This window comes from Phoenix dactylifera, chromosome 17, assembly GCF_051530095.1.
Source record: "Phoenix dactylifera cultivar Ajwa chromosome 17, Ajwa_hap1_PhDact_Kaust_v1.1, whole genome shotgun sequence".
Classification (NCBI taxonomy): Eukaryota; Viridiplantae; Streptophyta; class Magnoliopsida; order Arecales; family Arecaceae; genus Phoenix; species Phoenix dactylifera.
Window position 1 is genome coordinate 17,474,757 of NC_143206.1, and position 27,999 is coordinate 17,502,755.

The 27,999-nt window shown below is 37.8% G+C and overlaps 3 protein-coding genes across 6 annotated transcripts; all 3 read right to left on the minus strand.

Moving 5' to 3' along the window:
* Positions 1–1,269: 1,269 nt before the first annotated feature.
* Positions 1,270–9,675, minus strand: LOC103706677 (phosphoinositide phospholipase C 2-like). Of its 4 annotated transcripts, none has more exons than XM_008790872.6 (9): positions 9,083–9,675; positions 5,887–6,083; positions 4,203–4,338; positions 3,864–4,109; positions 3,534–3,772; positions 3,123–3,240; positions 2,172–2,324; positions 1,985–2,071; positions 1,270–1,750 (listed from the first exon to the last, which is right to left on the minus strand). In XM_008790872.6, the coding sequence occupies exons 1-9, from the start codon at positions 9,401–9,403 to the stop codon at positions 1,457–1,459; spliced, it is 1,791 nt and encodes a 596-aa protein (XP_008789094.4). In that variant the 5' UTR covers positions 9,404–9,675; the 3' UTR covers positions 1,270–1,456. The 4 variants fall into 4 exon arrangements, with proteins under 4 accessions (XP_008789094.4, XP_008789093.4, XP_088569492.2 ...); XM_008790871.6 differs by having other exon boundaries at positions 3,534–3,775; XM_088713366.2 differs by having other exon boundaries at positions 8,887–9,606.
* A 4,162-nt stretch (positions 9,676–13,837) lies between these two features.
* LOC103706676 (fasciclin-like arabinogalactan protein 11) lies at positions 13,838–14,879 on the minus strand. The gene has a single exon (XM_008790870.6). It carries the CDS (start codon positions 14,734–14,736, stop codon positions 14,011–14,013), a length of 726 nt encoding a protein of 241 aa, XP_008789092.3. The 5' UTR covers positions 14,737–14,879; the 3' UTR covers positions 13,838–14,010.
* A 1,863-nt stretch (positions 14,880–16,742) lies between these two features.
* Positions 16,743–26,701, minus strand: LOC103706675 (dnaJ protein P58IPK homolog B-like). Its single transcript, XM_008790868.5, has 9 exons — positions 26,434–26,701; positions 23,510–23,675; positions 22,479–22,680; positions 22,216–22,376; positions 21,784–21,877; positions 21,480–21,692; positions 18,644–18,724; positions 18,051–18,269; positions 16,743–17,326 (listed from the first exon to the last, which is right to left on the minus strand). Exons 1-9 carry the CDS (start codon positions 26,531–26,533, stop codon positions 17,129–17,131), a joined length of 1,434 nt encoding a protein of 477 aa, XP_008789090.4. The 5' UTR covers positions 26,534–26,701; the 3' UTR covers positions 16,743–17,128.
* Between the last annotated feature and the right edge of the window lie 1,298 nt (positions 26,702–27,999).

The following is a 27,999-nucleotide window of genomic DNA, read 5'->3' on the forward strand; positions in this document are numbered from 1 at the left end:
CTTCTCGGCAGACGAGGCCAGATTGCCGCAACGCCAAGCACTTGTGGGGGCTGTTCGGGCGGGAGGACCAACTTTCACCGCCGAAACTGTGGGAATTTCATGGGCAGCGCTTCTCCCATTGGATCGGCTAGCTCGGTTTCAAGCTCTGGAAATGGGGACGAGCTGGAGCAAGTATCATATCAAGATTAATGCATTGAAGCCCTCCTCCGCCGAAGAGTCAGGTATTCCTCTTCGCACATGATGTGGAGGTTGGTTCTTGAAGTGGTTGTAGCAAAAAAGAAAGAAACTTGGACGCAAGATGTAAACAAAAGGCTTTGCACACCGGATTGGGAAGATTCTTCTCGCAAGCTCAACATCTTTGACTGTCAATGCAAAGGTAACAACAGAATTAAATGTATATAACCTTGCAAAAGTAGAAACTGATTTAAATGATTATTGAAATTTTAGATACCTACATGTTTCACGGCGCAAATAGGATCAATCCACTCTTTGTTCTTCTTGGTATGAGTTTTCTTATAGAATTCTGAAAATTCAAAGTTTTCAAAACCATTAAACTCCGGCTGCAAAGTGTAATTTAGATTAGCATATAGCCACTACAAAATAAGAAAACTAGAATAACTGTCAGATCTACTTGCATAAAGGATTCCAAAAATATACTTGCAGCAAACTAGAATAAAAAATCTACTTGCAGCAAATTGTCTATTTTACAATAGCCAAAACTATTCTATAGACTGTTTCACAGGCAGTTCACTAAAAATATAGCCGGGTCGAGCAGCCAAGCTGAAGGATCTATCAAGAGAAAGAAGGTTAGATCACCACCAGAGGAAAGCTAAAAAGACATGGAGAATAACTATTAGTTCATCAAATTATTACCAAAACGCTTTCCACCTGAAGTCAAGGCTTTCATCTCCGCCATCGATAAAATACATGATAAAATCTCATACACCTATTACCTCAGCCAGTACAACCTCATATATCCTGAGATGTCAGTTGATGCTATACTCAGTTTTTTTTTCATATTTATTTTATTATCTCAAATGAATCCCATAATTGTTGAGGTATCAAAATTTCATGCTTAAAACATAATAGTCAATCTTGATCCCAATGTATTGGTTGACTTTCAAAATATAAACCAAGATTTTGAAATGTCTTGCTTGTTTTCAATTTTTGCACACCTTCCGTCTCATCCGAGATAAATATGGTCCTAGTTCATCTCGGTGTGGTCGCACAATGGATTGGCCAGATTCCATTTAAAAACCCTGCATAAAGTTCCAAAAAAATAGTATTACTATATTTATTACCATATGTACATCAATAATGCAATGATACCACTTCACCATGATAACATCATTCTATGTTTACACAGAGTATGAAATCCATCTGCAAAATAGTATGCCATAATACAACATCCGACCCTCTCCAAGGATATAGCACAACCACACATTCAACAGAAACATCAAACAAACTCGAACCGCACAAGCAGCTTTACGGACTTGAACTTCATTCCTTTGCGATCAAAAAGAGGCACAGCTCGGATCCCTGGTCTCAACTCTGATACCGGCAAGCAGGTCTGACCACCAAAGTCATCCTTCTCAGACATATCATACTCATGTACTTCAATCCGAAGCAAAGCCAGTTCGGGCACGGTCAATGGGAAAGTAAACTCCTCATTCCAAACTGGTGTCCAGTCGTCCTCTATTGCCTTTGTTTTCTTCATTACAGCATCTGCTGGAACCCCAGCTATCCCTACCTGTAATTAATCAATCAGCTGCTGCATAATTTTCTTTTTTTTTTTTGAACAAGCAACATTAGACAGGTTTAGTTTGCATGTCCCCCTCTCTAAGTTTGGTGGCAAAAGACGCTGTTGTTTATCTCACCCGACATCTCATCCAATGGAGATGCAATGGATTGCTAAAAATGGACATATAGAAGAATATGATGTAGAAAATGTATGGAACCAAAATAGAGAATCTAGTTTCAGTACCCTTGTATAGAAGTCTGGAGGGGAATATGCATCAAAATGGGTCTGACTAAAGTCCTTACGCCAACCATCTCCCATGTACACTTTGACCTGTCGGACCACAGAAATTCGAACTTTGACTTTCAGAAAAAGGGAAAACAAGATGTGGATTGATATTCAAAATTTGTTTGAATCTTTAAATGATTCATACCTTCAAAGTTTTCTTCACAGGTAAATTTGCTGTAGGATGAAAAACCTCCCTGTTCGGACCAGTCTTCAGCAAGAAATCAGGTTTCTTTACATAACCACATCCCCCGTTGGCTTTGTAGAATCCATGCATCAACCATAGTGATCTTCCATATCCCTTTCAGAAGAGAATAAAAAATCGAGTGTGACTTTTAAGAAAAGAATTGTCGAAGTCTTGCATAAATGAAAGTTCCTCTTATAAGGAAACGGGAGAGAAATAACTAAGAATAATCTTGCAAAGTCGGTTAACTTATGCACAACTTAAATTTGCTATCTGTAAGATCCTATTTGCTTATCTGTAAGATCCTATTTGTAGCACAACTCTGTAATATGGCATAAGCGGTCATAGTCCAGAACTCGAATTTGTTAGTTTGATGTGTTGAAAGGCTTATTTGAAGAGATTTCAGTTAGAACAGGGCCAAATCTCAAATTATATATGAAATTTTCGGAATCTGTACACCTACGAGCTGACTTATGAACTACAATTTTTTTTTTTAGAAATATTCCAGATGGATGTTTGGGCTAATTCTTTCTCCATCCAAAGCAGTTTCCTCATGAATTCTTGAATCATATTTCTTCCCAAAATTTCCTCTTTGTGATAAAAAGCATGGAATCACATCTAAGAAGCCTGCTAAGCTTTTGTTTTATTTTTTTATGTTGACCTACTAGCATGTTTGGAGCGGCTATGAAGCCACCAGATTCCAAAATTTGTTTTCAACAAATGCATACATTTCCTCCTTAGAACCAATGGTATGATATATAAGGTATTTTATCATATCTTGTTACATAATAAAAATTATAAAATAAGTCCCATAAAATAACTGATGCATGCATTAGACAAGAAGAATTTATCAGCTAAATTAACAGCAAGATGTTTACTAGTATTATATTCTATATCTTGAGCATAGAAGCCAACCTGCATATTAAATGCAACCATCTGAGCACCATGCATCCAACCAATAAATGGATTGTAATTAGAAGAATTAAAGCGTGTCCCCTTTGGGTATATCCTGAGTAGATTTTTCTGAGTAAACCTACAAAAATAGAAGAAAAAGCCAAGCATATTAAGCAACTGCAGAGATTGTTCTAAGAAGAAAAGCCGTAAGTTGACATCCAGTTAAAGATGCAATCACTATATAGGCTAAGATATTTTAAACAGTAAACCTAGCAACCATCTAACTCATTGATATTAAAGATAATCTAGAGTTTGAATTATCTTGATATATGGTGACTTTATATCATGACAACCAAAGAAACTCATCCATCTGAATAATCCAGACACTTTAATCTCCAATAATTAAACTATTCTTAATATTAAAAAAAATACCTTACTAGATCAGCCCCATGAGTTATTGCTGCCTTTGCAAGTTCTTGTTCACTCAAACTAAGACGTCTAACTTTATCAGGATCCACTTTTAATGAGTCACTTAACCGACCTTTAGGTTTTCCAGCCCTGATAGTGATCAGATGCTTGTACTCAGGTGCTGAATTCTGGTGCACTTTGGGGTCGTCGTCATCATTGTCGTCGTCATCGTCTTCCTCATCTTCAATCTGATCATTCTCATTCTGCTACAGAATGATAATATAAGAACTAGTTTGTTATTAGGCATTAGTTCTGCAATAGAACAACTAAAGAAACGCATTGGAAGTTTATAACCTTATCAGCAGATTCCAACTCATATTGCAGATCAGGGACCTCCTTTCCCCATGCTTCTTCTTCATTCGAAACCTTCCCATTTTGAGGTGCACCATCTTTGTCCTTATCATCCTTAGCTTCAAGGTACTCTTTTGGTGGTTTGGTTGAAAGAATAATTCTTCTCTTCAGAGCTTCTGGTGAAGGGAATTCTTCAATTGAATCCTTGTCAGGGTAATACAGCATGTCTCCAAATGTTTCGGTAACCATCTAGACAAAATTTCAATTATCTAATCAAATGTCGATTCAGAGGAAAAAATATTTGCTAAAAAAAATTAGCAAAGAAAAAAAAAAAAGATTTACCTCAGCTACTTTAGCCTGAAGATCAGGAGTAAGGTGGTCTTCTAGAGTTATGATCACAGGATATGGAGATGCAGTAAAGGCATATTCTTTAATGGACCTTAAACATTTGATAAGTTCCACTGGAGTAGTCAATGTCCTACAAAGTTAAACATGCAACTGTAAATTACAACAGATTGAATAAGATAATATTTGGCAACATGATTGCAGAGTAATAACAAGCACAGTTTCAGTACTTTGTATTATTGACATCTCATATGTAGTTTTTTATCAATAGATTGATGCAACTAAAGCAAAATGCCAAACAGCCTTAAAAGGATACAGTAATAGTCTACATCTGAATTCCAGTTCATCTGGTTAAGAAAAAACTAGAGTAAACTACCAGAGGAAATTGGATTGTTTATATGTGCAGTAGTCGCCATATTAGGTAAAGAATTCAAAGCATTTGGATATTTGCGTGAAACAAATTGCTCGGTAATGTATTATTTGTCCACAACCTTTTAACAAATTGTTTCTTCAATCATTCATTGTGGGAAAAAGAAAGTGGCATTTATACACTGGTTCCAGCTAGAGAATCAACCCAATGAACAATACCGGAAGAACAATATGCATGAATATTACCAATCTAATTCATCCATCTCACTTATTTTCAATAATACATATTAGACCAAGAAACTCAGCAAGAGAGCTCCTTTCCAGAAAAAATTCACATGGACAATGATTCCCATCTTAATCTCATATGGACTGCAGATGCTTGATAATAAAATTTTTGTCCTATCTCCATACGAGAACTTTCTGAATGGTAGGCTTCCTAGTATTACCACAATCCTGAAAGGGTTGGGAATAATTGGTTTTATATGGTCTAGACAAATGATGGCAAGAAAGCAGGCTTATCTTTTAAGAGATTAAGTGGCAAGGTATTTTACAAGAGATCATGTTTTTTTATATGTCTAAATTACATAGTGATTCAGGCTAATGGTTGTGCTACAATCGCACCCACCAGTGATTTATTAATGCAATTTTAAGTGCACAAACAAACCATATGAAGTTCTTTCTTACATTTATATTAAAACAACAGAAAAGGAAAAAAAACAAAGAAGGACAAAAGGCAAGACAGAGAAACAGGCAGACAGATAGAAAGAAGGAACGAAAGAAACATTGGGCACTACTATGGGTATTGGCACCACAAACTGTCCCCCAACCGGTATTATACCAACCTGGCCCCCAACTAGTACCAGTATGGTACTTCAATCCTTGTTAGGATCCTTCAGATTCTTTACCATCAAGCATTTGGGACCGAAGTCTGGATTTGAAAAGTCACAGTTCTCTAATAAGCGAGGAAAGGATAAAAATATGTACAAAAGGTTGTCTATAGTAGCTAATTACATATCAAGCTACCGCTAGAAGAGATAGGGTCTTTGAGTCCTCTTTGAAACAACAAAAGCCAAAAGACTGAAGCACTGCAGTATTCAATTAATTCCACTGCCAAGTTAAGAATAGTTTTCATTTGAGATTCTATCCAAACTGAGTGGCTAGAATACATCTATATTGCCTTGATTAGTGTTTCACATATTTCTTTAGATATATCCAAGGATCACTCAGGACTGCATTGTTCAAGATGACAAACCAATTTTAACCAAAAAAAAAAAAGGGTTTAGGAATGCGGTAATGGACATTGCGTAAATACCTCCCATGAAGAACATTAATGCCGTCTTTTGTAGAATTTGGCCAGATATCCAGTTCAATCACTCGAACACCTCTCTCCAGTGCTTTTATAATCGGAACATCGCTGCAATCACTGCTGAGCTGGTTCCCAGTTAAATATGAATTATGGCCTGTGTATATGTAATAATGGGATAACGGAGCAGTCATTTCTTGGTGAACCTGGGATAAATGATTTCCTGTCAAGGATTATCTGACATATAAACCAATCTCTATGTGTGGCCTACTTAGTTAAATGTTTGCAGGTAATATTAGCCTTTTGTATCTGTGCAAACAGGTTGGATTGTCAATTAGCGAAAAAAGGAATGTATAAACATGAAAAATGTCATATCACGTGTGGTCCAGTGCACATGCATACATTGTATCATCTTATGATGCCACTAACATTATACTATGAGCAACACATCCTGCTTGTCTAATAAAGTTATAGAACTTGCAAACAAGTTTTTCACAAAATAATGAGAAATTTTAGTCTACTTAATTATCTCAAATTTCAAATAATGGATTTATTTCATTTCTATCACAGAATATATTAAGAAAAAAATTGAAGGATTAAACATAAAAAACAGAGGAGAAAGTATTTCAATCCTGAATAACATATAGAAAAGTCCGTTAATTAATTGTCCATGCCAACCAGAAAATGGGCTATAGTTCAATGTTTGCACCCCTCGTTGAATGGAGGTTCTCCGTTCAAACATATTCCTTGAGTAGTTGATACAAGTAATTGTTGCATCATTTTTCTTTTGAAATGATTGGTAGCTTTCCACAATTACCCGCAAATAAGAAACAGGAGGGGGAAATGAGTACATGCTAGCCAGAATGAGCATTTGCATAAATTTTCCAAAGGAGACACATAAAAAAGACTAGGTCAGCCACGTATCAGATAATATATGCCCCTCTACAGCTGTCATGGTCCAGATACACATGGCTATGTAATACAACTAAAAGGTTGTTTATGATCATCATAAACTGCCACCTCTATTATTCAAAAATGATGGTAAATGCAACATATTTTAATTCATACAGATGACCAAATATCAGCCACATCTTGAAAAAATACCTAGCTTAATCCATGCGTAACAAGCCTAAATCATGTCTACACAAAACAAATGCTCTAAATACGTGAGAATGCTTGAATGTAGAGAGAGAGAGAGAGAGAGAGAGAGAGAGAGAGAGACGACCCCCCCCCCCCACCCCAAATCAACCCCAAAAAAACAAAAGATTATAAAGGCACCACATAGATAGCTACAACCAATGTTAGGCCTCAGCAAAACACAAAACACCTTCAACCTTGTGATCCAGTCAGGGAGAAGAAAGAACACCTTCAACCTTATGATCCGATTGGGAAGAAGAAAGAATTTTTTTTAACCCACTCAACTTGAATCTCTTAAAATAAAATATTAGATAATAAGAAGAATTTGTAAAAACATGGTTTTAAGCCTTTTATTTTCATTAAAGACAAATAAAATTGCTACAGTGTCCGCTATTTGTACTAGTGAGTTCAGCCATATAGGAATTCCTCTTATAGTTAGAAGATGTTACAATTTTCTCTAAATAGCAAGTGCTTGGTAGAGCTAATCACAAAAAGTTAAAAAATTTTAGGAGCTAGATCTCGACTTCTATATCAACTTTATATATTGCCATATCATCTAATTCCTTCCGAATTGGAAGATATGCCTATTTAAAGTTTTACCTGAATTGGAAGTAATATTTTTATCAGCTAGGTATCATTAATCTCTTATGGTTGCCGCACCCTTGTAGATCTTGGAAAGTAACCCAATTTTTTTTTTCGAAAAAAAAACACTTCAATCGGATGTCATACGGTAAAGTTATGACTTTTGATAGTTTGATACGTAATTCAGCCTCGGATCAAGCCAGCTTTGCTCCCAAACCTACCCGAGGTGGCCAAAGTAGTCCATCACAGATCTGGTGATCCTCCTAGATCATCTCATCTTGAAACAAGTTCTATTACGTAGCATCCCTATACTCCCAACCATGTCTTTAATCATATTCTGAATTGAAAGTTAGGAACCCGCATCACATCTCTCTTTTTATTCTTCCCTCCTCCTCCAAGGAAGTATGGAACAATGCCCAACAAATCACAAAAGGCATAAACATAAATACATGCATCTCCAGGATGATTCTTGCTGCCTTTACAGATGACCTGAAGCAAGGACATAAGACTCTTAAATATGATGGACTTCCTTGTACTTAGCTGCACATAAATGTCGATTAAGTAATCCAACACCTCTAAACTTTGTTGTTGGCAAGGGCAAACTCTGTTACGCCATGACAATGTGGATCTACAGTAATGAACTAACTTAATCTTGATGGAAATATCTATCATGAGAAGTGTTCTATTCCCTAATTCACAGATTGTTTTTTCTCAAACTGTTAAGAATTCATGAACAGCCTACCACTGTTTACTACTCACAATCATTGTAGTTGAGGTAAAAACCAAAAACCAAATAAATAAATACTGATAGGCGTACCATCAGCCAGTTGACTTCCACTTTGATTCTCAAATCAAAAATTTCAAGAAAAAACACATATTCATATGTCCCAACAAAATCGTTAAAAATTTTGAAGGAGCAAAAAAAAAAATCCAATAAGCAATCAAGAGCAATCATGAATTCACATATTAATATGCATTAAATACTGCGAATGTATGCTTTAAATTCCATTCACTCATTCATCTAAGCTGCTTCCTTAACTAGAGGAAAAAAAGGGTGGCCTAGTGCATTAGGCTCCCGCTATTGCAGGATCTGGAGATGGTCAGATGTATTAGCCTTAACTCTGTATGTAGAGAGGCTATTTCCATGCTCTGAACCCATGACCTCCAGCACATAATGGAGCAACCTCGTCATTGTGCCAAGGCTCACCCTCTTGCTTCCTTAATTAGAATATATAGAAATTAAACTCTGATAAGATTAAATTTATGATCTATAGATTAGCAATTAGATACCTTATACACGAAATAGATAACGGAAAGCAATCAAATTGGCCAAAATATTTGGATTCGTAGAAACCCTTCCAACGAGACGAGAACCAACATCGACACCTCCAGATCCAAACACGGATCCAGCAAGCGACGACGGACCGGAGTCGTTCGGAAAGGTGCGAGCTTTCATAGTTATCAATCAAGGGCAAGGAGGAGGGACCTGGGATCGGAAAGGAGGGTTGAGGTCCTCGGAGAAGAGGAATTGGTGGAAGTCCTCGAGGGCAAGCAGGGGCTTGGAGAGCTTGACGAGAGTGTGGCGATGGCGGAGCTGGTAGGCCTGCTCCATCACCCGCTCGGCGTCGGCTGCGGTGGCACCGGCGTCGCCCTGGGCGTCGGCGAGGAACCGCCGGAGCTGCTCGGCGTTGATGTGGGACCCTCGCTCCGCGTACGCCGTGAACGCCTCCTTCACGTCCTCCGGCGGCTGCGCCTCAACCCACCGGAACTTCCTCGAGAAACACAAGCAGTACTTGTAGCTTTCCATTCTCCTCCTCTACCTCGATCCCTCCCTATCTTTCTTTCGTTCGTTCGTTCTATCGGCTTTCTTTTTATCTTCTTCTCCTCCGATTCCCTTGCTGTTTGCTTCCGGTTTCTCTTCTTATCTACTGCTTTGGAGGAAGCTGGACGGGAGAAAAGAGGAAGGGAGAGCGGCGTCGAAAGGACGTGCAATAACTGCCCGAACTGCCCGAAGAGCTTCTTTCCTTTTTTCGCCTTTTATATTTTGGTAAGAGAGAATGTTTCTCCGGCGCGATATTCGAAGAGTTTGTTCGAAGCTATCCTTTTATTTATCTTCCTGAACGCATATCAACGGTTAAACGCCTGACACGTTTGGCTCACAGCTTGATGCTTCGCATCAGCGCCGTTAATATGCCAATTATTTGTGCCGTATACCAGAAGAACTACTTTGTATTATTATTGGGGCCCATAGCATGTGATGATAGAAATATAGAGCATGTAATTCGATATTATCGACGATTTTATGACAGCGATGCTGTTGCTGTCATGGGCCATAGCTTTGAGATAGCCCTGGGCCTGGAGGTCGACGTGGGCTTCAATGAAACGCGGCAGTCTAGCTGTATATCGGTGTCCGGACCCGCCAGTCTATCCATGGTGGATCGATAAGATGAACACTTAATAAAAATTATAATAGGGTAAAATTAACCCTAAATGGATTCATTTCATAAATCCGATCCGCGTAATAATTTTTCGAGATGTACTCTTGTTTATTGTTTCTATCCCCACTTGGTATATGTATAAGGTGGAGGATTTAATTCTGCCGTTTCTATCATGGAACTTGAGCTCCTCTGACCGAATACCACCGGCATCTATTCAACTTGTTAAGAGCTTATTTAAAATCTGATCATTTAAGACTCGTTTGGCTGGTAGAAAAAGAAGGACAACGGAGAAATGCTTCATATTTGCTTGGAGTTTAAAAAAAAAAAAAAAGGAAATTTATATAGAAATAAAATTCTCATATTCTATAAAGAAAAGAATCTATATGGAACATAAAAAAAGTTCAATTTTTTCCAATTAAAAATTAGATATTTTTTTCCAAAAATATTGTTAAGCTTTTAAATATAATGAATAGTTTTCTTCTTTATTAAAAATATAGCAGGTATTTTATAGAATTTTTTAAAAAATAGATACCCGACGGATCATTCTATTTTTTTTATGGTCAGTTAAATAAATAAAAATTATTTAGTCATCGGCCTTTTGGGACTAATATTTCGGTAAGAAAAAAAATTTTCCATGAGCCAAATGTTTTTCGGGACTCATAATACAAAAGTTTTTGTGGATAAAAAGTATGGAAGGACCTACATACCAGGTTAAGAATTTATTTAAATTCTAAATATTTAGATAGATGGGCTCGTGAGCTAAGATCATCGGCTATTATTCATCGACGCAGAGTGGGAGGGTTATCGTGAAAAAGATGGCATCTTTCTTCTCGGTAGACGAGACCAGATTGCTGCAACGCCAAGCACTTGTGGGGGCTGTTCGGGCGGGAGGACCAACTTGCACCGCCGAAACTGTGGGAATTTCATGGGCAGCGCTTCTCCCATTGGATCGGCTAGCTCGGTTTCAAGCTCTGGAAATGGGGACGAGCTGGAGCAAGTATCATATCAAGATTAATGCATTGAAGCCCTCCTCCGCCAAAGAGTCAGGTATTCCTCTTCGCACATGATGTGGAGGTTGGTTCTTGAAGTGGTTGTAGCAAAAAAGAAAGAAACTTGGACGCAAGATGTAAACAAAAGGCTTTGTTCTCTTTGTAGTTCTTTAAGACCTCTTTGTACGATTGCATTCGTTATGGATAAATGGTTACTGTTGTGGTCTTAATCTGCCTTTTGATTTTGTGCTCATGATGATTTCAATGACAAAAGAAAAAAGAAAAAAGTTCTTAGTATGATTGGCATATTTAGTTTTGCTGTTCAGTGTTTTCTGTTCTTCTACAATTTCATTTTTTGGATACAACAGAGCAGTATTTTGTTTTCGGTGTGGATGCGATTTGAATTCTAATTCCTGACCAATAGCATTGGTTATTTTGTAACAAATGGGTCCAATCCAAGTCCAGGAGTTTATCTTTTTCACATTTTGTTACATTGATCTTGAGAAGTGGAAAAACGAGCTTGAGATTGGCAACAAAGATAAAGAGTGGAGCAGTTACAATGTTTAATCAAGAGTTGGGCAGTTATTGTTGTAGTGGTTATAACTTGGTGAGGAATACACCTAGAAAAAAGTTTTTTTTTTAAAAAAAAAAAAGGTGTGGGCAAATTATCTATGGAGAGAAACTTCAAGGCTATCAATTGTTGTGATTTATCACCAGCAAGCTAGACAGCATATTCATATCTGATACAACATTCTCAACTTCTTGTTAGTTTATTCATCCTACCTGTTAAACTTATCAAATATCATATGTTGTAGACATGCGCTACAAGCATGTCTATTATTTTCTTGTACTATTAAATGCATTGATGTTCTTGCCTGGGTCAACTTTGCTCATGCTTTGAGAGCAAGACTATTTAGACGGTGTTACTTGTATGCATGAATCAAGCCTATATGTTGTAAAGCACATGTTGTCACTTGTCGATATAAGATCTTTATGCCTTGAACTTTCTCAGCATTGCTTTTGTCCAAGATGATGGATTTACATGGGGTTTTTCATTTGTTATCCCTTGCTCACATACACGACATTGCTAAGATTGTATATTTCCTAAGCTTGTGGGGTCTGGATCTATACCTTATAGAGGTTAGTGTTGATAATCTGTGGATTTTTCTGTCACAGGTCTGCACTTAAAAGGTTTTTCTGAACTGCAATTCATTGACCTTAGTGGCATCTTGTGACAGATTTCTTGATTGGTAGGCAGGACAACCTGCACACCATGTACATGTGATCAGTTCATTTGGAGATGACATGTCAACAACTTGAATTTGACAACTGATATCTTAATGACAACTTTTGACAACTCATACCAACTTGTTTGCTTTTTATTGACCATGAAACATTTGATCAGCACTTTCATCATTATTGAGTTAGCTTTTCCACAGCATAAACTTTTGCTCTTAATAATTAAAATGAAAGACATGAGGAATGACATGAAACCTTATATTTTTGTTGATTCATGGTAATATACATGAGGACTTCATGTTATTCGAGTTGGTCTGAGTCCTTTTCCTCATTCATTAAATCTCAAGTCTTCGATCACAGTTCATTGCATTAATTGCCATAACCAGCTCACAATGAGGTGTGTTGGTTATAATGAATGCACAAGCATTGGTTGTCTGACCCCTTTGGATGGCTTATTATCAATCCTCCAATTTTTTCATCAGGCTGGGTCAGCAATCTGGCATCTTCAAACTAGGAATGGCATGCCTAATTTTTTTATGTTTGTGCATGAGCCACACATGCTACAAAGAATATTTAGCAATCGCTATTGCAATTCATTATATTATACATTTTTTTAAAGGGAAATTGGGCCATTACATTGTATACTTGAGCACGCATGCTATCATTTCTGAGTTGGCATCTTAAGGAGGTCATATCACTCCTTTTAGACTTTGATGTCAATCAAATGGATGTTATTCATTGTACATACTCAAATGCTGATTAAATTTGATGTTGATGATACCTTCCCGGCTAAAAGAGATTATGACCATTATGCTCTCATATTCAAATCTATGTGAAAATACTCCCAAGATCCAGTAGAGAGCAAGCCATACAAAATCCTTATGAGATATTTAAAATATATAGGAGAATGACCACCAATTTCTTGTATTGCAGTACCTTTGCTTTCATTTAGCTTTTACAGTAAGATGACCTCAAATTGAACCTAATGCCGCTAAAAATGTCAATTGAACTACTAGATGCACCTTATGAGACTAAAATTATCATATCCTGAATGCTCAATTCATGTGAACATTATTGAGAGAGAGAGAGAGAGCAATGGCACTATGAATGATTTCAGTAGATACCTCTCAGGTATTAGGGGATGATGTTGGATGTTGATTGCAAGTTCCAACCAACTACTAGAGGGTTAAATGATCTATAGACTGCAAAAGTTATAGATCCGAAATACCCATGTCAGAGCTCTTTATCTCACCCTTGTAGATTCTTACACGGTGCACACATTAAAAAATGAGCTGATATTGCTGACTTCCATTTCTATATACCGGCAGCACTTTAGAATGTTTTACATTTGGCTGCTGACAACTTTGTTATACTCTTGACACTAGGTAGCATATCGAGTTTGCAGGTTAAATCTACACCTACTTTCTACAAGGTTTGACCAAAATGTTCTTGTCTTTCACTGGAGTTAAGCTGTCAACTGAGTTTCCAAAAGCAGATCAGTTACCTGTACTTTGTCAAATAGATCTCATAACCCAAATTAGTTCTGATATTCATAGGCTATACGAACACATGATGTTTACGTTATTACTCTCATCTTTATTTTAGCACATACATAAATGAAATAGCATTACAAAATCTGTGGCAGTGATGAAACAAGGCAAAGTTAAAAGGACACCTGAAAAATGCAAGCCTTCATACCCGACACAGACCACCACTCAGCAAAAGATAGAAAAGAATAGCAGTAACACTCAGAGACTCCACCAGAGAGAAGTCACAGCTGCTGCAAAGGCAATGGCAGCTGCGGATGCTCTCCAATTCAAACTGACAGCAGCAGAATCTTTTGAAGTGCTTGAAGGCCCTTCAGCGATTGGAGCAGCCTTTTTCTTTTTAGGTATGGAAGGTGCAGGAGCGGGGGCATGGGGTCCGAAGATATCCAATGGGAGGAGCACCTGATCAACTTGGTACACAGCCAGCTGGTTATCTGAGTAGATGGTGTTGGACACTGTGGTGTTGACAATCCCTGTTGTTATGTTCACCGTGTTCCCCGTGGTTGTCACATTGAGTGGGAACTGCCCGTTGTTTACATCGCCAGCCTGTGTTCGGAGTGGGTTGCTCACTGTTTGGAACTGAGTCGTCGAGATGAAGGAAGGAAGCACATGGAACTGGATTAGTGCAACCTTCTGCTGGTCGGTAAGGGAGTTGAGAATGCCTGCAGAGAGGCTGGAGAAGGCATTGTCAGACGGTGCAAAAACAGTGAGGCCGGAGTTGGAGTTGTTGAGCTGCTGGTTGATCTGGTCACCAACTTGGGTACTCTTAAGCAGCCGCATGAATGTAGTGAACTGCCCTGCCTTCTCAAGTATTTTCGTGATGTTTGTTGGGCCTGGTGGAGCTGGAGCTGCTGCAGGCTGAGCTAAAGTTTGAGTCATGAAGAGGAGAAAGGGCAGGGTAATGGCATAGATGGTGATATGTTCCATTGATTTTCTTGCTCTCTTCTTCCTGGCTTCAAGAGGGAGGGGATAAAGAAGGGTTATAGATATCAGCTTTTTGTGATAGGTTCTCTTTATCCTCTCTCTCTCTCTCTCTCTTCTTCTTCTTCTTCTGCATTGGTGGCTGCAGCTACGGTGGCCTTATATGGTAATGGGAAGAGGGAGTGGAGGGGTCAGGTGGTTGGTGGTGGGGTGGTCTCCAGCACCAAACTTAATAAGATGCTGCAACTGGTTTGCTTAGAATGTTAGCAAATACAGTGAGGTATGGCCTTAACATTGGTGCAAGGATTCTTTCACAAAAAGCATCAGTGCAGTAACAGAGGGAGGTTGAATGCTCTTGATGATGGATTGCCTTCTACCCTTCAGTTATTCTGTCTCCTCTTCTTCTATATATTTTCACTGTACAGATTTGTTGATATGATTTTAAATATGGAAATAGGCAGGCAGCCTAGTTTGTTGGGCTGTCTTGTAAACAATGGTTGGTCATCCTCTTCTGTTTATTTTTTCCTTAATATTCCACAAAAAAAGGGTGGTCCTGTTCATCATCTGCTCAATTGCTGACTTGTGTCTATACGCTAGATACCATGCTTATCCAAGAATACAACATCATCAAATTGGAAAGAGTCTTGTTTGAGGTATATACTGGAACAAGAAGCTGGTAAAGTTTTTCGAGTGAATCATGTTCTATATTGTTTCTCATTTACTAATTCTTATCTAAACAAGTTCATATAGTCTAGAATGTTGAAAATAAACACAAGAATGGTTTGTTTCTCTTGGGATCTATTTATTTTCTAATATCTGTTGTTTCCGGTGGAGTTCTTTATTTTTAATGGTGCAAATTTGCTATAAGTATATGAAAATTACAGAAAGATCCCATAAAATAATATGTACAGTTGCAAGGCCGCTTCTGACAGGATGCAATGCTAAATGGTGATTAAAAATAATTTTTTTAAAAAAAAGAGAGAGAATACAATGGATGGGTGATAAATCGGAAAGAATGATATGGGAGGTTTGATGCATGCTATTGTGATTAAGTTGTGTAGTAATGCTCCGATAATGTTCGATGTTTTGCATGAACTTGCTTCCTCGTCCATGGATTATGCTAACAGTAATGCATGTTTCCTTGCTACTGTCTTCCTTCTAAATAATATTCATGAATGTCAAACATGTAATTATCGGATCTCTGTTAAACTACATGTTCATGAACAGTTAAATGGATCCTTTTGTTCCACCACACAGAATTGGACGGTGTATCTTTTTTAGGAGAAGCATTAGGAAAAAGGACACCTAAAATATAGGATTTTGTCGAAGAGCAGTAACTCTTGTTTGTTCTGAGAACCTGCTTTGGAAGAAACATGAACTAGAAAATTGAGTTCTGACTTCTGACTGCTACTAATTTATAAAAAAGAAGCAGCAGCAGCAGCAGCAGCAGAAGAAGAAGAAAAGGCAGCGGCAGCTTAAAGGATTAGAGCATTCCTCAAGCCTCTTGCATGGCTTGGCTTATCCATTATTAGGATATATTGTAATGTATTTTGGTTCATAAGTGATGATCTTTTGGGGTCTTTTACAGATGAGGGAGGTGGTGAGGCATCATAAGACTGATAGAAGGCTTATTTTCTTATGAGAATTGTTGTGAGTCTTGTGACAGCACCTTATGGCAATACCGTACTATTATTACTAACCCTCTTTAACAACCCAAGGGCGAACCAATTTGTGATGTTTAACACTATAATTGACTCCTGAATTTCTTCCCAGCCAGAGGATACCTATTACTGTGGGTCTCGCAGGAGTGCAAGACGACCTGCAGGTGATCCACCGTCCTAATTGATTCCCTCAAGGTAAAAAACAAGGTGTTGATAAAATTCCAGTTGTTAGGCTGCTTGGTTTGCCTTCTGCCTCAAGTCGAAGATCTATCAAATATATAACCATGAGAACACAAATGATCCAATGGGAGACAGAGAGAGGAAAAAAGGCATGCACTACCATTATGCTTCTGGAATAAGAACTGTTATGTGATTACTGATGCAAATTCTATACAAGTCAGCATTTCCATTGGGACATCCCCAGAAAGTAATTATAACAAAGTGAGACCTTCTTCCAAAAAAAAATCAATACATTATAAACAACATGGGTTTTGGCACCATGGGTTGCAACATCTTCTAACTTAATTCCCACCCAATCTCATTTCTAACAAGCCTCACTTGGGTTTTTCCTCCAAAATCCAATACCTGTTAGCAGTCAGCACCCAACTCAAATATTCCATTGTCTCGATTATGTCTCAATTCCTTTCGTTGCTCAACCTCCGACTTCTGCAGCACCTCTTTGGGTCAGTAAACATCTGAGAAACTTGAGTAAAGAATGAAATAACACATGGGTGTGATCAAAAATTGAACTCAAATCCTCCAGGGAAACCGCCCCCAGGGAATCCTCCACCTGGGAATCCTCCTTCAAAGTGAAAAGTGAATTGTTGTCCTCCACCAGCAAAAGGGTTAAAACCTCCACCTCCCATTCCCATACCCATATCCTCTACATCCTCACCTCGGTCATATCTTGTACGTTTCTCTTCATCACCAAGTACCTTTGCAGGGAGATTAGAAGAGTCAGAATAGCAGGTAAGCAAAGATTCTGAATCAAACAAAGATAAAACAGAAATATGATGCATATGATAGGAACGGCTTCAAAGCAAATTTTGAATAAGACAAGTGAAGCAAGAACAATTGGCGAACCTAAGCACCTCAATAAAATGGGGCAGGCAATGCCAGATAAAATGAAACAACGTCATCTTGGATACTGCAAGTGCTTGAATTTTGAAAATAACAAACTATCTTATATCTTCAGATAGGACTTGTTCAACAAGCTTAAAGACCATAACGATCCTTCATATCACGTTAGCTGTTTGACCAAATTCAACTCCCCCCCATAACCCCATACTTCTAGAGGTATTTTATCTGATCTTGCTGCCTTTTCTACGTTCTTTCAAGGTTTATCTAATTTTCTAAAGTGAATTGGCAGCATATGGACAGATTTCTCAAATAATTTTGAACATTGAAAATTCTGGCCCACCTACAATATACAAGTTTAAGCATTCTTTGTTGCAAAACAGATGGAAGACAATGCTGTTTTGGATTTTGTTACAATATTGGGCATAGATACAAGCACAGTCAATTTCATGCATTTCAATATGATGCATTAAAATAAAGATGGTTAATTGTTGGATGATAAAACACGGGACGTTCATCTTTAGTACAGCCGCTAAAAAGCTGATAAACAAGACTACTGCTAACATATTATGTTTATATTACCTCATAGGCAGCAGCAATTTCTCGAAATTGGGCCTCTGCTTCCTCTCTGTTATCAACATTCTTATCTGGATGCCACTGTAAAGCAAGTTTCTTGTAGGCCCGTTTAATCTCTGTAATAGAAGCAGTTCTTGAAATCCCCAGGATTTTGTACCAGTCCTTGCGTTTACTTAACTTCAGTGATTTTTCAGCCCTCAAAAGTGCTTCTCGAATATTCATATCCTGAAAAATTGTAAATTATTACAAGTTGACAATGTCCATCTATTCAAATTAGTTTGAAACAAATTCAGGGGAAAGAATAACTTTAAATAGAGAGAGCATATAGAATGAGAGAAACAATCAGCAGATAAAGAAGAGCTCGAGATCCACATAATAATCATGCTATAGATACCCTAATTCCTAAATCAAGTAGTAGGAAAAGTATTGTAACCACAACATGAATCAACAGAGTTTTAATCAATACAATGTCAAGTATTCAGGGAGCCAACAATTAGAAAAGAGGAAAAGGGATTTTTTTTTTCTAAAGTAGTAGTAGTAAAAAAAGAGTTATATTATTTCCAATAATGCTCAATGAAAATTTGAACTATATAACGAACCTGTGGAGATTTTTGAGCAGCTATTTTTAAATCTTCTACAGCTCCCTCCCAATCTTCTGCTATAAGTTTAGCCTCGCCTCTCTGCAGAGAGACAGCTAGGCCTGTCAGATAAATATCACCAATTTCAAGCACAAAAGATTGTCATGGTAGATGTATAACTTGTGGAAGACAAGGTATTCATGATGTGCTAGGCAATTCTGACATATCCAAACTCTACCATTTCACAATTAACACATCTATTAGACAGACTATGAACTGTGGCACCAACTAGTAATTAAAATTAATCACAGAAGTATTTTGTATCTTCGCAAATTCATCCTTCTTAGATGCATAAACAATTTCTCCGAAAGGACAGGATCAGACTCATGGAGCAGTTATTATCTGTAAGGAATAGTAGAAGATGCCTGCACTCAATGTTAGCAGAAAGGCAAAGGACCAACAAAACTTTAACCTCCAGAACTTCCATCATCTAAGTTTGTTAAAACTAAAGACGTTCATGGTGTTTAAACCACTAGGTTAGTAGAGGATTCACATAGTGGAGAGTCCTAATCCTATTTTGCTTACATGATATTTATGTCCATAAAAAAATTATAAAAAAGCCATTAGATTGCTATTCAACAGATTGGTCTTCTCAAGCAACAATATTCTAAGAAATGCAAGACCATAACCAGCTACATTTGGAAGGCAAAAGGGCCCATTAATGTATAGGCCCTTATTTCAATTCTGCAACAGTGAAAATCATTTAAACTAGGTGGTATTGGTGTCCTGAATGTTGAGCAGTAAAACAGACAGATACTTCAAGTTTAACATATATAGCTCACTTGACTCTGCATCTCTGGCTCCACAAAGGTCAATTGTGATAAAACTTTACTACCTCATTTCTTCGAAAGCAAACAGATAGTTTAAACTCCAATTAATCTATTTACACATTCCATACCAAAGTTGATTGGTGCTAGCACTTGACACTTATATTTAAATGTCTGGCTCAAAAAGGAAGGACTACTTGATTGATATGTGAGAGCTCATCAGCCAGTAAAATGTTAAGGACTAGACTTTTTCCCTTGATTTTTATTAATGCCAGTTGATGAGTACACTACCACTTTTGATTGATGAGATCTTATTTCTTTTAAACATTATCAGGAGAGAGTAAGAAAATGGCAGCACAAACTAATGGACAGTGCATTTATAAATATGAACCTCAAGGACTCATGCAAAACATTATAAATTTGGAATGTTACTGTTTTGCTTCTTTTTTTCCTCCAAATTTACATGTGGAAAGTTTTAAACTTTTATCAATAAATGGAAGAGTTAGATGAGCAGGCACCACGTTGAGAATGTACTCAGAAATGATTTAGGCTGTTTTTGTAGGTGGTGCTGCAGTGTTTTTTGAAACTGATAGAATAAAGACTATTGCTTCCTTTACATGCTGGCATGATTTCTTTCTAATATGTTAAGTTGAAAAGAAGAAAAAATATAATAATAACTAGGGGATGTACCTATAGGTTTTATGTTATGACATGGGGATGCATGGACACAAATATTTATCTATATATAGCAGCATGCTTACTAGATGGCCAAACCATAATCACATAAAATATTGCACATACATTCAAATATGGAAAAACAAACTTTCTTCCTTGGGGAAGGAGCAGTCTGGGGTTTGGGTAAGTACAATATGCTGTAGCAAATAGTCAAGAGCTTCCTTTCATATCAAATATACTCATCTGAAATGGCTCACCCATTTTCAACTCAAAATCTACTGAACCATCATTATCCTTTTCCAGCAGAAGTATTGCAGCAGGGCAACAACGTTTGAGAAAAGTAAACAGAATGGTAAAATTGTTTCAAACCCATATATTTGAAACAATTATCTGGATATTAGCAGCAAAACAAACAGAATTAGACTAAAGGGAGAATGATTATTATAAAGGGACAATCAGATGGGTGCTGATAGTAAAATGATGTAGGAAAGCCACCTTTAGCAAAAGGCATGCCAGCTAGGAGGTTGGAGAAAAAATTGCCTCCATCGTGGCTAGTCCCAAGCCTGGATGAGAAAGGAGGAGGGTGAACGTCAGGTTAGACAGCCAGTCATAAAAATATGTCCATAACTTTTCTCCAAATAGTTGGGAAAAGGCTCAATGGTTATAGTTATAGCAGTGTTGCCTCACCAACACAACTGACTAAATGAAGGCTCCATTATTTTTAAGACACTCATTACAACAGATTGTGACAGTCAAACTTAGTGGAACACTGCAGGTTTTGTGGTTGTGAATAATAAAAAATCATCTCAAGGCATAATAGTGAGTATAAATAGGGGTATGCAATAATTAGGTCAACTTTCCAGATGAATTAGGGTAATCAGAATCTACAGCAGATAATGGATACATAAGCTTATAGTCACTATGCTCACATCCCTAAATTGAAGAGCTGGGATAGGAGCTGGCATGCCAAGGCCTGACATTCCCTCTGCACAAGTTCGTATTTCATAAACAAACTGTCCTTAAACAAGACCTATTACTATTTAGAACAGGACTTCTTAACCTTTTATGAAATGTCTTCATAAGATTCACAATGTAATACATGGATATTTATGGTGATTACTGCATCAACCTTGCACAAAGACTGGCTTCATTTTCCGGACCAAATGGCACTAGCGTAGCTGATGGCACTAGTATAGCACAAAAATGCTACCTAATGATGTTAGGATCTAGATATCAAAGTTTTCAGGCCATCCAAAAGCCAACCAAATCCTGTTAAGGCTTAGGACGCATTTAGTTCAGAAAGACTGAACAAAGCATTCCAAGAAGATGCTGAAGTTTGAAACGCCATAGCAAACCTGAGACAATGCTTCAACAAGCTCTCCATCAATCTCCAGTGCATCTGTGCAACTTTTGATAGCATCCTTTCCTCTACCAAGTTTAACCAAGACCTTACATAAACCAAGATGAAGATGTACATTATAAGCACTATGACCGGGGTCCATTGCAAGGGCAGCCTTGAAGTCCTCAACAGCCAATCGTAGCTTACCCTTCGCAACATTGTCTTCTGCCTGCAATAGTCCCATCAACTTACATTTAATGAATATACAATAAAATGGTAATATTCAGATTCACATAGAAGCTCCAGAATAATAGCCTTACACTCTTAGTCTTCTTTAGGAGATTTTTTAATCCAAAATATGCTTTCTTCAGTTCACTATGTTCTGGATCTAGACGGAGTCCCTTCTGAAAGTGCCTGAACAATATGCATAGTTACCAACATAGATATAGTACTGCCTGCATCTTAAGCTTTCTTCTGAACAATGGACAACTTGTCATGTTCTTTTTGTTCACTTTTTCTTGACATACCAAAAGCACTAGAATAAATTAGCTCTAATATGCAACAGAATATTAAACATGTGTAGACATTAGACATTGCAAATGTTTGGAAGTGATAGTCTGCAGAGTTGAGCTAATAACTGCAGCTTAAATAAAAGGAGAACATCATTGCAGCAAAGTGCAAAAGAGTGCACATATAACACAAAGTTTGAAACTTTTAACATACATCTGTATAGGAAGTTTCATGAATCAAACCTTGTAGCAACATCATGGTCTGAGAGATAATAATAACAACGGCCACGGAGCAGTAGTGCCTCCAAATTATCTTCATCTTGTTTAAGTATGTATCCAATCTCTGAAATAGCATTTGAGTAGTCTTTCAGTGCTAACAACAATTTCACCTTGAGAATTTTTGCCTGCAAAGGACATGCTTCACTGAAGTAAGATTGCAGCTTATTGGTACAATCTCTATCTAATTTAACAAGCACAGACAAACATCAGTAATCCATAAATGGTACCCGTAAGCATCCTGGAGAAAAGACAAGGACAATTTTGTCAATATAATCCAAAGCTTTTGAAAAATCACCAGACTCAAAATGATTGTATGCGGAGTCCAATGCGCTTTGGGCCTGCAATAACTGAGAGAGCTCCTTCTCCACTGAAGACATCCCAGGTTTTAGCTCTAGAAATTTTTTATAGTTTTTCTCAGATTCCTCAAATCTGCATCAGAATACGTGAGTTAGATAGCATTTATTTTAAAATCATAGTGTTTTGCACAAGTGAGACATGCCCTAAGACAATTCTGTCAGATTAAATCTTCCCAATTAAACAATTTCTTTCTTTATAACATTGTCCTTTATATTATCAATTAATATACATTTACTTTAGTATACATGAGAGTGTCAATTGCATACGGTCAACTATATAATCATGAAGAATGGGTCAATTATTATTTTTTTGGGGGGGAAATCATTATACTGTATCAAGCACACCACATAGAGCATGCTACAACCCACAATTTACATCAACAATATTTGCTATGTGATGGTATTTTGTCAATGTACTCAAAATATTTAGTAGCTTGACATCAGAAAACCTTCAAGTTGACTTCAAACCTTTTCAAACAAAGAATAATGTCATATTCTTCAGCTCTATGCATTAATGGCAACATGCACGGGTTTTAAATGAAGGTAAAATTGATAGTTCAATTTTTCTGTATAGCTACTTGTATCAACACCTGGAGTTATCAAATCCATGGGTTAAGAATTATATGCCCCTATCATAGGATCCCAAGCAAAATAACATCATGTTGTACATGCATAAAATGTTATTGGACTGATAATTTCTGAATTGACAAAGTTCATTGAATTCATATTAAAGACCTCAGGCCTCTGGTGTAGAAAAATGGAGGGGAAAAAAGACCAAATGAAGGCACAGACGCCTCCCCCCCCCCCCCCCCAATTTCCATGGATACTACATTGCAAACAAAAAGTCAGACATTTCAAATACATGCAAGTGTTGTCAAAAATTACATATAGCAGAAAAACACCTGCATAAGTGACGAAGAACAGATGCATGCTGTGAATAAGCTTCTGAAAGATATGGATTTGCTTCTATTGCGCCATTGAGAAGTCCAAGTGCATCATTATACTGCTTCACCTTTATCATGTCAGAAGCTCTTTTCAATAAACTCATAGCATCATCTTTTTGGCTTTCTGCATATTAGACAAGCCAATATAATATCAAAATAGATATCAACATATCCGTCACAAAATTTGAAAAAACAACTTAAAGAAAAAGTTCGTTGACATTACTCTGTGTAATAAGGTATATATACTGATCTTTAAAGAGGAAAGAATGGTACAAAATGTCCAGAAACTGGCATTTTATATTATTATTCATATAATCTAATTAGAAAAGTTATGAAAACTTAAAACTATTTTCAAATGCATATATAATATAGAATAATGGATTCAAGTTCACAATGCTGCAAATGGAGAGTGTCCTTTTGCAAGATTGCTTCACTCGATAGAATGCATTATTAAAGCAAAAGAAGGCACTTCCCATGATAGGCTCTATGTGCGTGAAACAGATTTTGCTGGCTGACTTCCTAATCTTATTACAAGGCTTCTTAGGTGGGGATCAATGTTACCTGGATACATGACATGGTTGTCCCAATTGAACATGGAATCTTAAAAAAAAAATTGGATACGTCCAATACTATATAGATATGTTTATGGATATGCACACATGTATGCATATAAAGACTAATTTGTTGGACCAATTATTTTGCACAATAGAATTCGTAAAATTTTGCTTCTATGATGTTAGACTTGTATACAAGATATATTGTCTCGGCACCGAACTCCGTACTGGAAATAACTTGGCACAATGTCAGTATGCTCGGTGTATGAGGGTCATTTGGCATACGGACACTCGATACGCCCTCTGTACCATATGCCGGTTCGGCACCAATACAGTACAGTATATTTAGTACGCACTGATACCGATTGGTACAGTGTACCATGCTCATAAATTTCTAGGTATAAGTGCCAAAAGTTGAGTTGTAATTATGATGATATAATGGTGCACTGATTTGAACTGTCAAGAAGAGTAACAAAGTGTCCAAGTGTCTTAAGTGTCCAATTACAGCAAAAACTCAGAATTTGAACTGTCCAGGTAACATTGGGCGGGTAAGAGAGGCCATGAAGTTGGAAAAATGAACTGACGCAATAGAAAACTTAAAAAAGGCAGAAGGGAGTGGCTAATTACAATACCTCATCATTTTTAAGCATAAAACAAAACCCTGAGGGAGGAAATGTAGATGGTGTTGTTTCGGGAAAACATAGAAGTTATATAATGTGTATCAGGAATGATGTAGCACTATGAGGAAGCAAGTGGTTTGGATTTTTGTCGCTAATGATATGTATCTACTGCTTGCATAAAGCATCCTCAAGTTGGTAACTAGGTGTATGAAATTCTAAATGTGCGACACCCAAGGAAATTTCTGACATGAAATCTTTGAGTGCCTTTAGCGCTATCCTCTTGCTGAGAGGCAGTTGGATATGTTTGTGGAGGCGAAGACAGGCAAACCCTGAGGCTTCATATTTAACCATGTTTTCTGGCATGAAATTTTTGAGTGCTTCTATTGGTACCCAGTATCCTCTTGCTGCGAGGCAGTTAAATGTCTTGGGGAGGTGAAGACAGGCAAACCCTGAGGCTTCATATTTAACCATGTTTTCTGGCATGAAATTTTTGAGTGCTTCTAGCGGTATCTTCTTGCTGCGAGGCAGTTAAATGTCTTGGGGAGGTGAAGACATGCAACCCCTGAGGCTTCATAGTAACCATGTTTGCTGAAATGAAATTGTTGGGTGTTCTAACAGTATCCTCTGGCTGCGAGGCAGTTAAATGACCTGGGGAGGTGAAGACAGGCAACCCCTGATGCTTCATATTTAACCATGTCTGCTGACATGAAATCCTTGGGTGCTTCTAGCAGTATCCTCTTGCTGCAAGGCAGTTAGATATGTCTTGGGATGGAGAAGACGAAATCCCTGAGACTTCATATTTAACCATGTTAGCTAGTTTTGGCCCAAGGGGATTGCTGACATAAAATCTTTGAGTGCTTCTAGCGGTATCCTCTTGCTGCAATGCAGTTAGATATGTCTCAGGGAGGTAAAGACAAGAAACACCTAATGCTTCATTTTTAACCATGCTAGCTAGCTTCTAGGATTACGTTAGAGGCCTATGGAAGGTTACTCGAATCAGGAACAGGTATGGAAGAGAATTTGAGTATGAGAAAGAGTAACAGAGTTATGCACCAAGAAAGTGGATAGAAAGCAAGACTCTAGAGATCAGTCTTGCTATGGTTCCCTTTCAGATCCAAGAAGATAAGACGGAAAACTGTATTATCACAGAAATATCCCAGTACGGAAACAGATTCCAAAACTCAGCCCAGAAAGCAAAATCCAGCGATATCCGCCTCCCAATACCAGCATACCTTCCTTTCCGATCAAAAGAAAAACCGATGGCAGCAGACAAGGTCAACCTACGCCTTTAATTCCGAATCTCGAAGGTTTCTCATCAATTCCAATACGTTCAGAACACTGAAATCGTCCCATATTAACCCACGAACAACCAATGCAGTTGCGTAAACTGTCCAATGAGGAACAATGATGGTAAAGAATCGACCAGATCGACTTGAATCAAGAAAATCAAGAATAGGAATCCAGAGTTTCAAGAATCAAGATTCATCTTTGTTGAACTTCTATCTTTCAGATTTAAAGAAACCTAAAAAACAGTGAAAATTCAAAGATCCAAAGCGGTATATCACCCTCATCTTGGACGGAATCGTTTCCTGAAAAGTACCATCCTAGTTACAGCAATCTAACATAAAGATCATCCATATCAATCCCGGATCAGCTCATGAAAACGAAATCCCAATAGATTCATCAGACGGGGGTGGAAAGGGCCTACCTTGGCCAGAGACGAGGGGGGGTTGGGAGGAACAACACAAGTAGAGGAGGAGAAGAGGCACGACGACCAGTCCCCCAGAGCCGGAGAACTTCGCCGCCATCTTTTCCTTCCCGTTTCCGAAGCGAAGAGAAGAAGGAAGCCCCAAATCCAAGTCCCCAAACGATTCGGAAGACCCGCCCACCCGGCGACCGGATGCCGCCGTTGAAGGCTTGTTGTTTCAACCTTCGGGATCCGATTCGGAATCGGACGGGCGGATGCTGATACGCCTGGTTAGTACTCCGGATTCTCACCATTACACGTCGCAGACACCAATGATTGTGTGCCACGTGGATTCAGATAGGACAAGGTCGGCTTCCCTTCCCCCGTGTTGTCCGGATTCAGGGAAAACCAGGTGTTCACTTGTCACAAGACCAGCCCACTTAAATAGATTTGAAGCAAGTAGTCCCGGTTGGGGCATTGAAAAATCTTGGAAGATGTTGATTGAAGGATGAGAAGCCTTGGTAGATGTAGTTGATAAATTGTAAGGTTAACAAAATGATGGTCATTCTTAAAGATTCATTTATATGATTTTTTCTATTCAATTGGGATCGCTAGATATTGGATCATTATGTGATAATTATATGGTTCTTGGCGTGTCTCAAAAAAAAAAAAAAGTTTGGATTTTATGGCACCTAAAGTCTTCGCTATGTAGTCGGTAATATGTAAACTAGATGGCTTTGAGCACGTTGGTGACACCGTAGAAGAGATGGAAAAGTTGAGAATCGGTTGAGTCGAGTATGATCATGTCTTTAGCTGCTTGAATCTACTAAGAAGTTTGTTCACGTTAGGTTTGCATATGCTCTAATCTATCTAATCTTAATTGTGATTGGAATCTAAATTTATATATATTAATATCATAAAGATTTCGCAATACAGAAACCAAAGCCTCGACTAATTGGGATTTGAAATTGCTAATTTTATTGAGATTTGAAACTGTTGATTTCATCTAGATGGCTAAAAATGACGATAATATAATTCAAGAATGCAGATCATAAAATTTAGATTTTGGAGTGGTTTTTAGTTAATATGCAAATGTAAAAATCCGAAACTATAATTAAGCTAGCCACCAAGCCAACATGGCACTTCCCAACTAGAAATAAGCTTGCAATTTTATAATAATTGTGTCAGACATTGAGCACAGCTCTAATACCACTTATTGCAAACTCATGATGGAGAACACTTAACTACCAGAGGAACCTGCCCCAGGCTTATAAACACTAAGATGCACTAAAGATCAATATTTAGTCGGACTTCTATATAAGGAAAAGATGTGTTATTTAACAATAGTATCTTTGACTATGAGGTTTTTCTTGTTATTAAATATTTAACTTTGGCCTAACAAACTCTTGAAACAAGAAAACCTCTTCCTCCACCCAAAAAAAGAAAGAGAAGAAGAAGAAGAAAACCTCTTCACCTCCTACAAGCAACCTCGCTATTAGTGCTGGGGACCAAGACATCCAGAATGGCAAAGCCAATCCAGATCGGAGACGTGAAGCCACCATGTACTCAACCTACCAAAAAGCTTTC

What these genes read in the sequence shown, in the direction of transcription:
- LOC103706675 (XM_008790868.5), bottom strand. Translation starts at nt 26,533, where the DNA reads ATGGCGGCGAAGTTCTCCGGCTCTGGGGGACTGGTCGTCGTGCCTCTT. An exon ending in CCCCCTCGTCTCTGGCCAAG is followed by an intron (nt 23,676 to 26,433) that starts GTAGGCCCTTTC and finishes TCTAATATGCAG; the next exon opens with AAAGCCAAAAAGATGATGCT. An exon ending in TTTCTCCAGGATGCTTACGG is followed by an intron (nt 22,377 to 22,478) that starts GTACCATTTATG and finishes TGTCCTTTGCAG; the next exon opens with GCAAAAATTCTCAAGGTGAA.
- LOC103706677 (XM_008790871.6), bottom strand. Translation starts at nt 9,403, where the DNA reads ATGGAAAGCTACAAGTACTGCTTGTGTTTCTCGAGGAAGTTCCGGTGG. An exon ending in TTCAGGCTAAAGTAGCTGAG is followed by an intron (nt 4,110 to 4,202) that starts GTAAATCTTTTT and finishes AATTTTGTCTAG; the next exon opens with ATGGTTACCGAAACATTTGG. An exon ending in CATGGGGCTGATCTAGTAAG is followed by an intron (nt 3,241 to 3,533) that starts GTATTTTTTTTA and finishes CTATTTTTGTAG; the next exon opens with GTTTACTCAGAAAAATCTAC.
- LOC103706676 (XM_008790870.6), bottom strand. Translation starts at nt 14,736, where the DNA reads ATGGAACATATCACCATCTATGCCATTACCCTGCCCTTTCTCCTCTTC.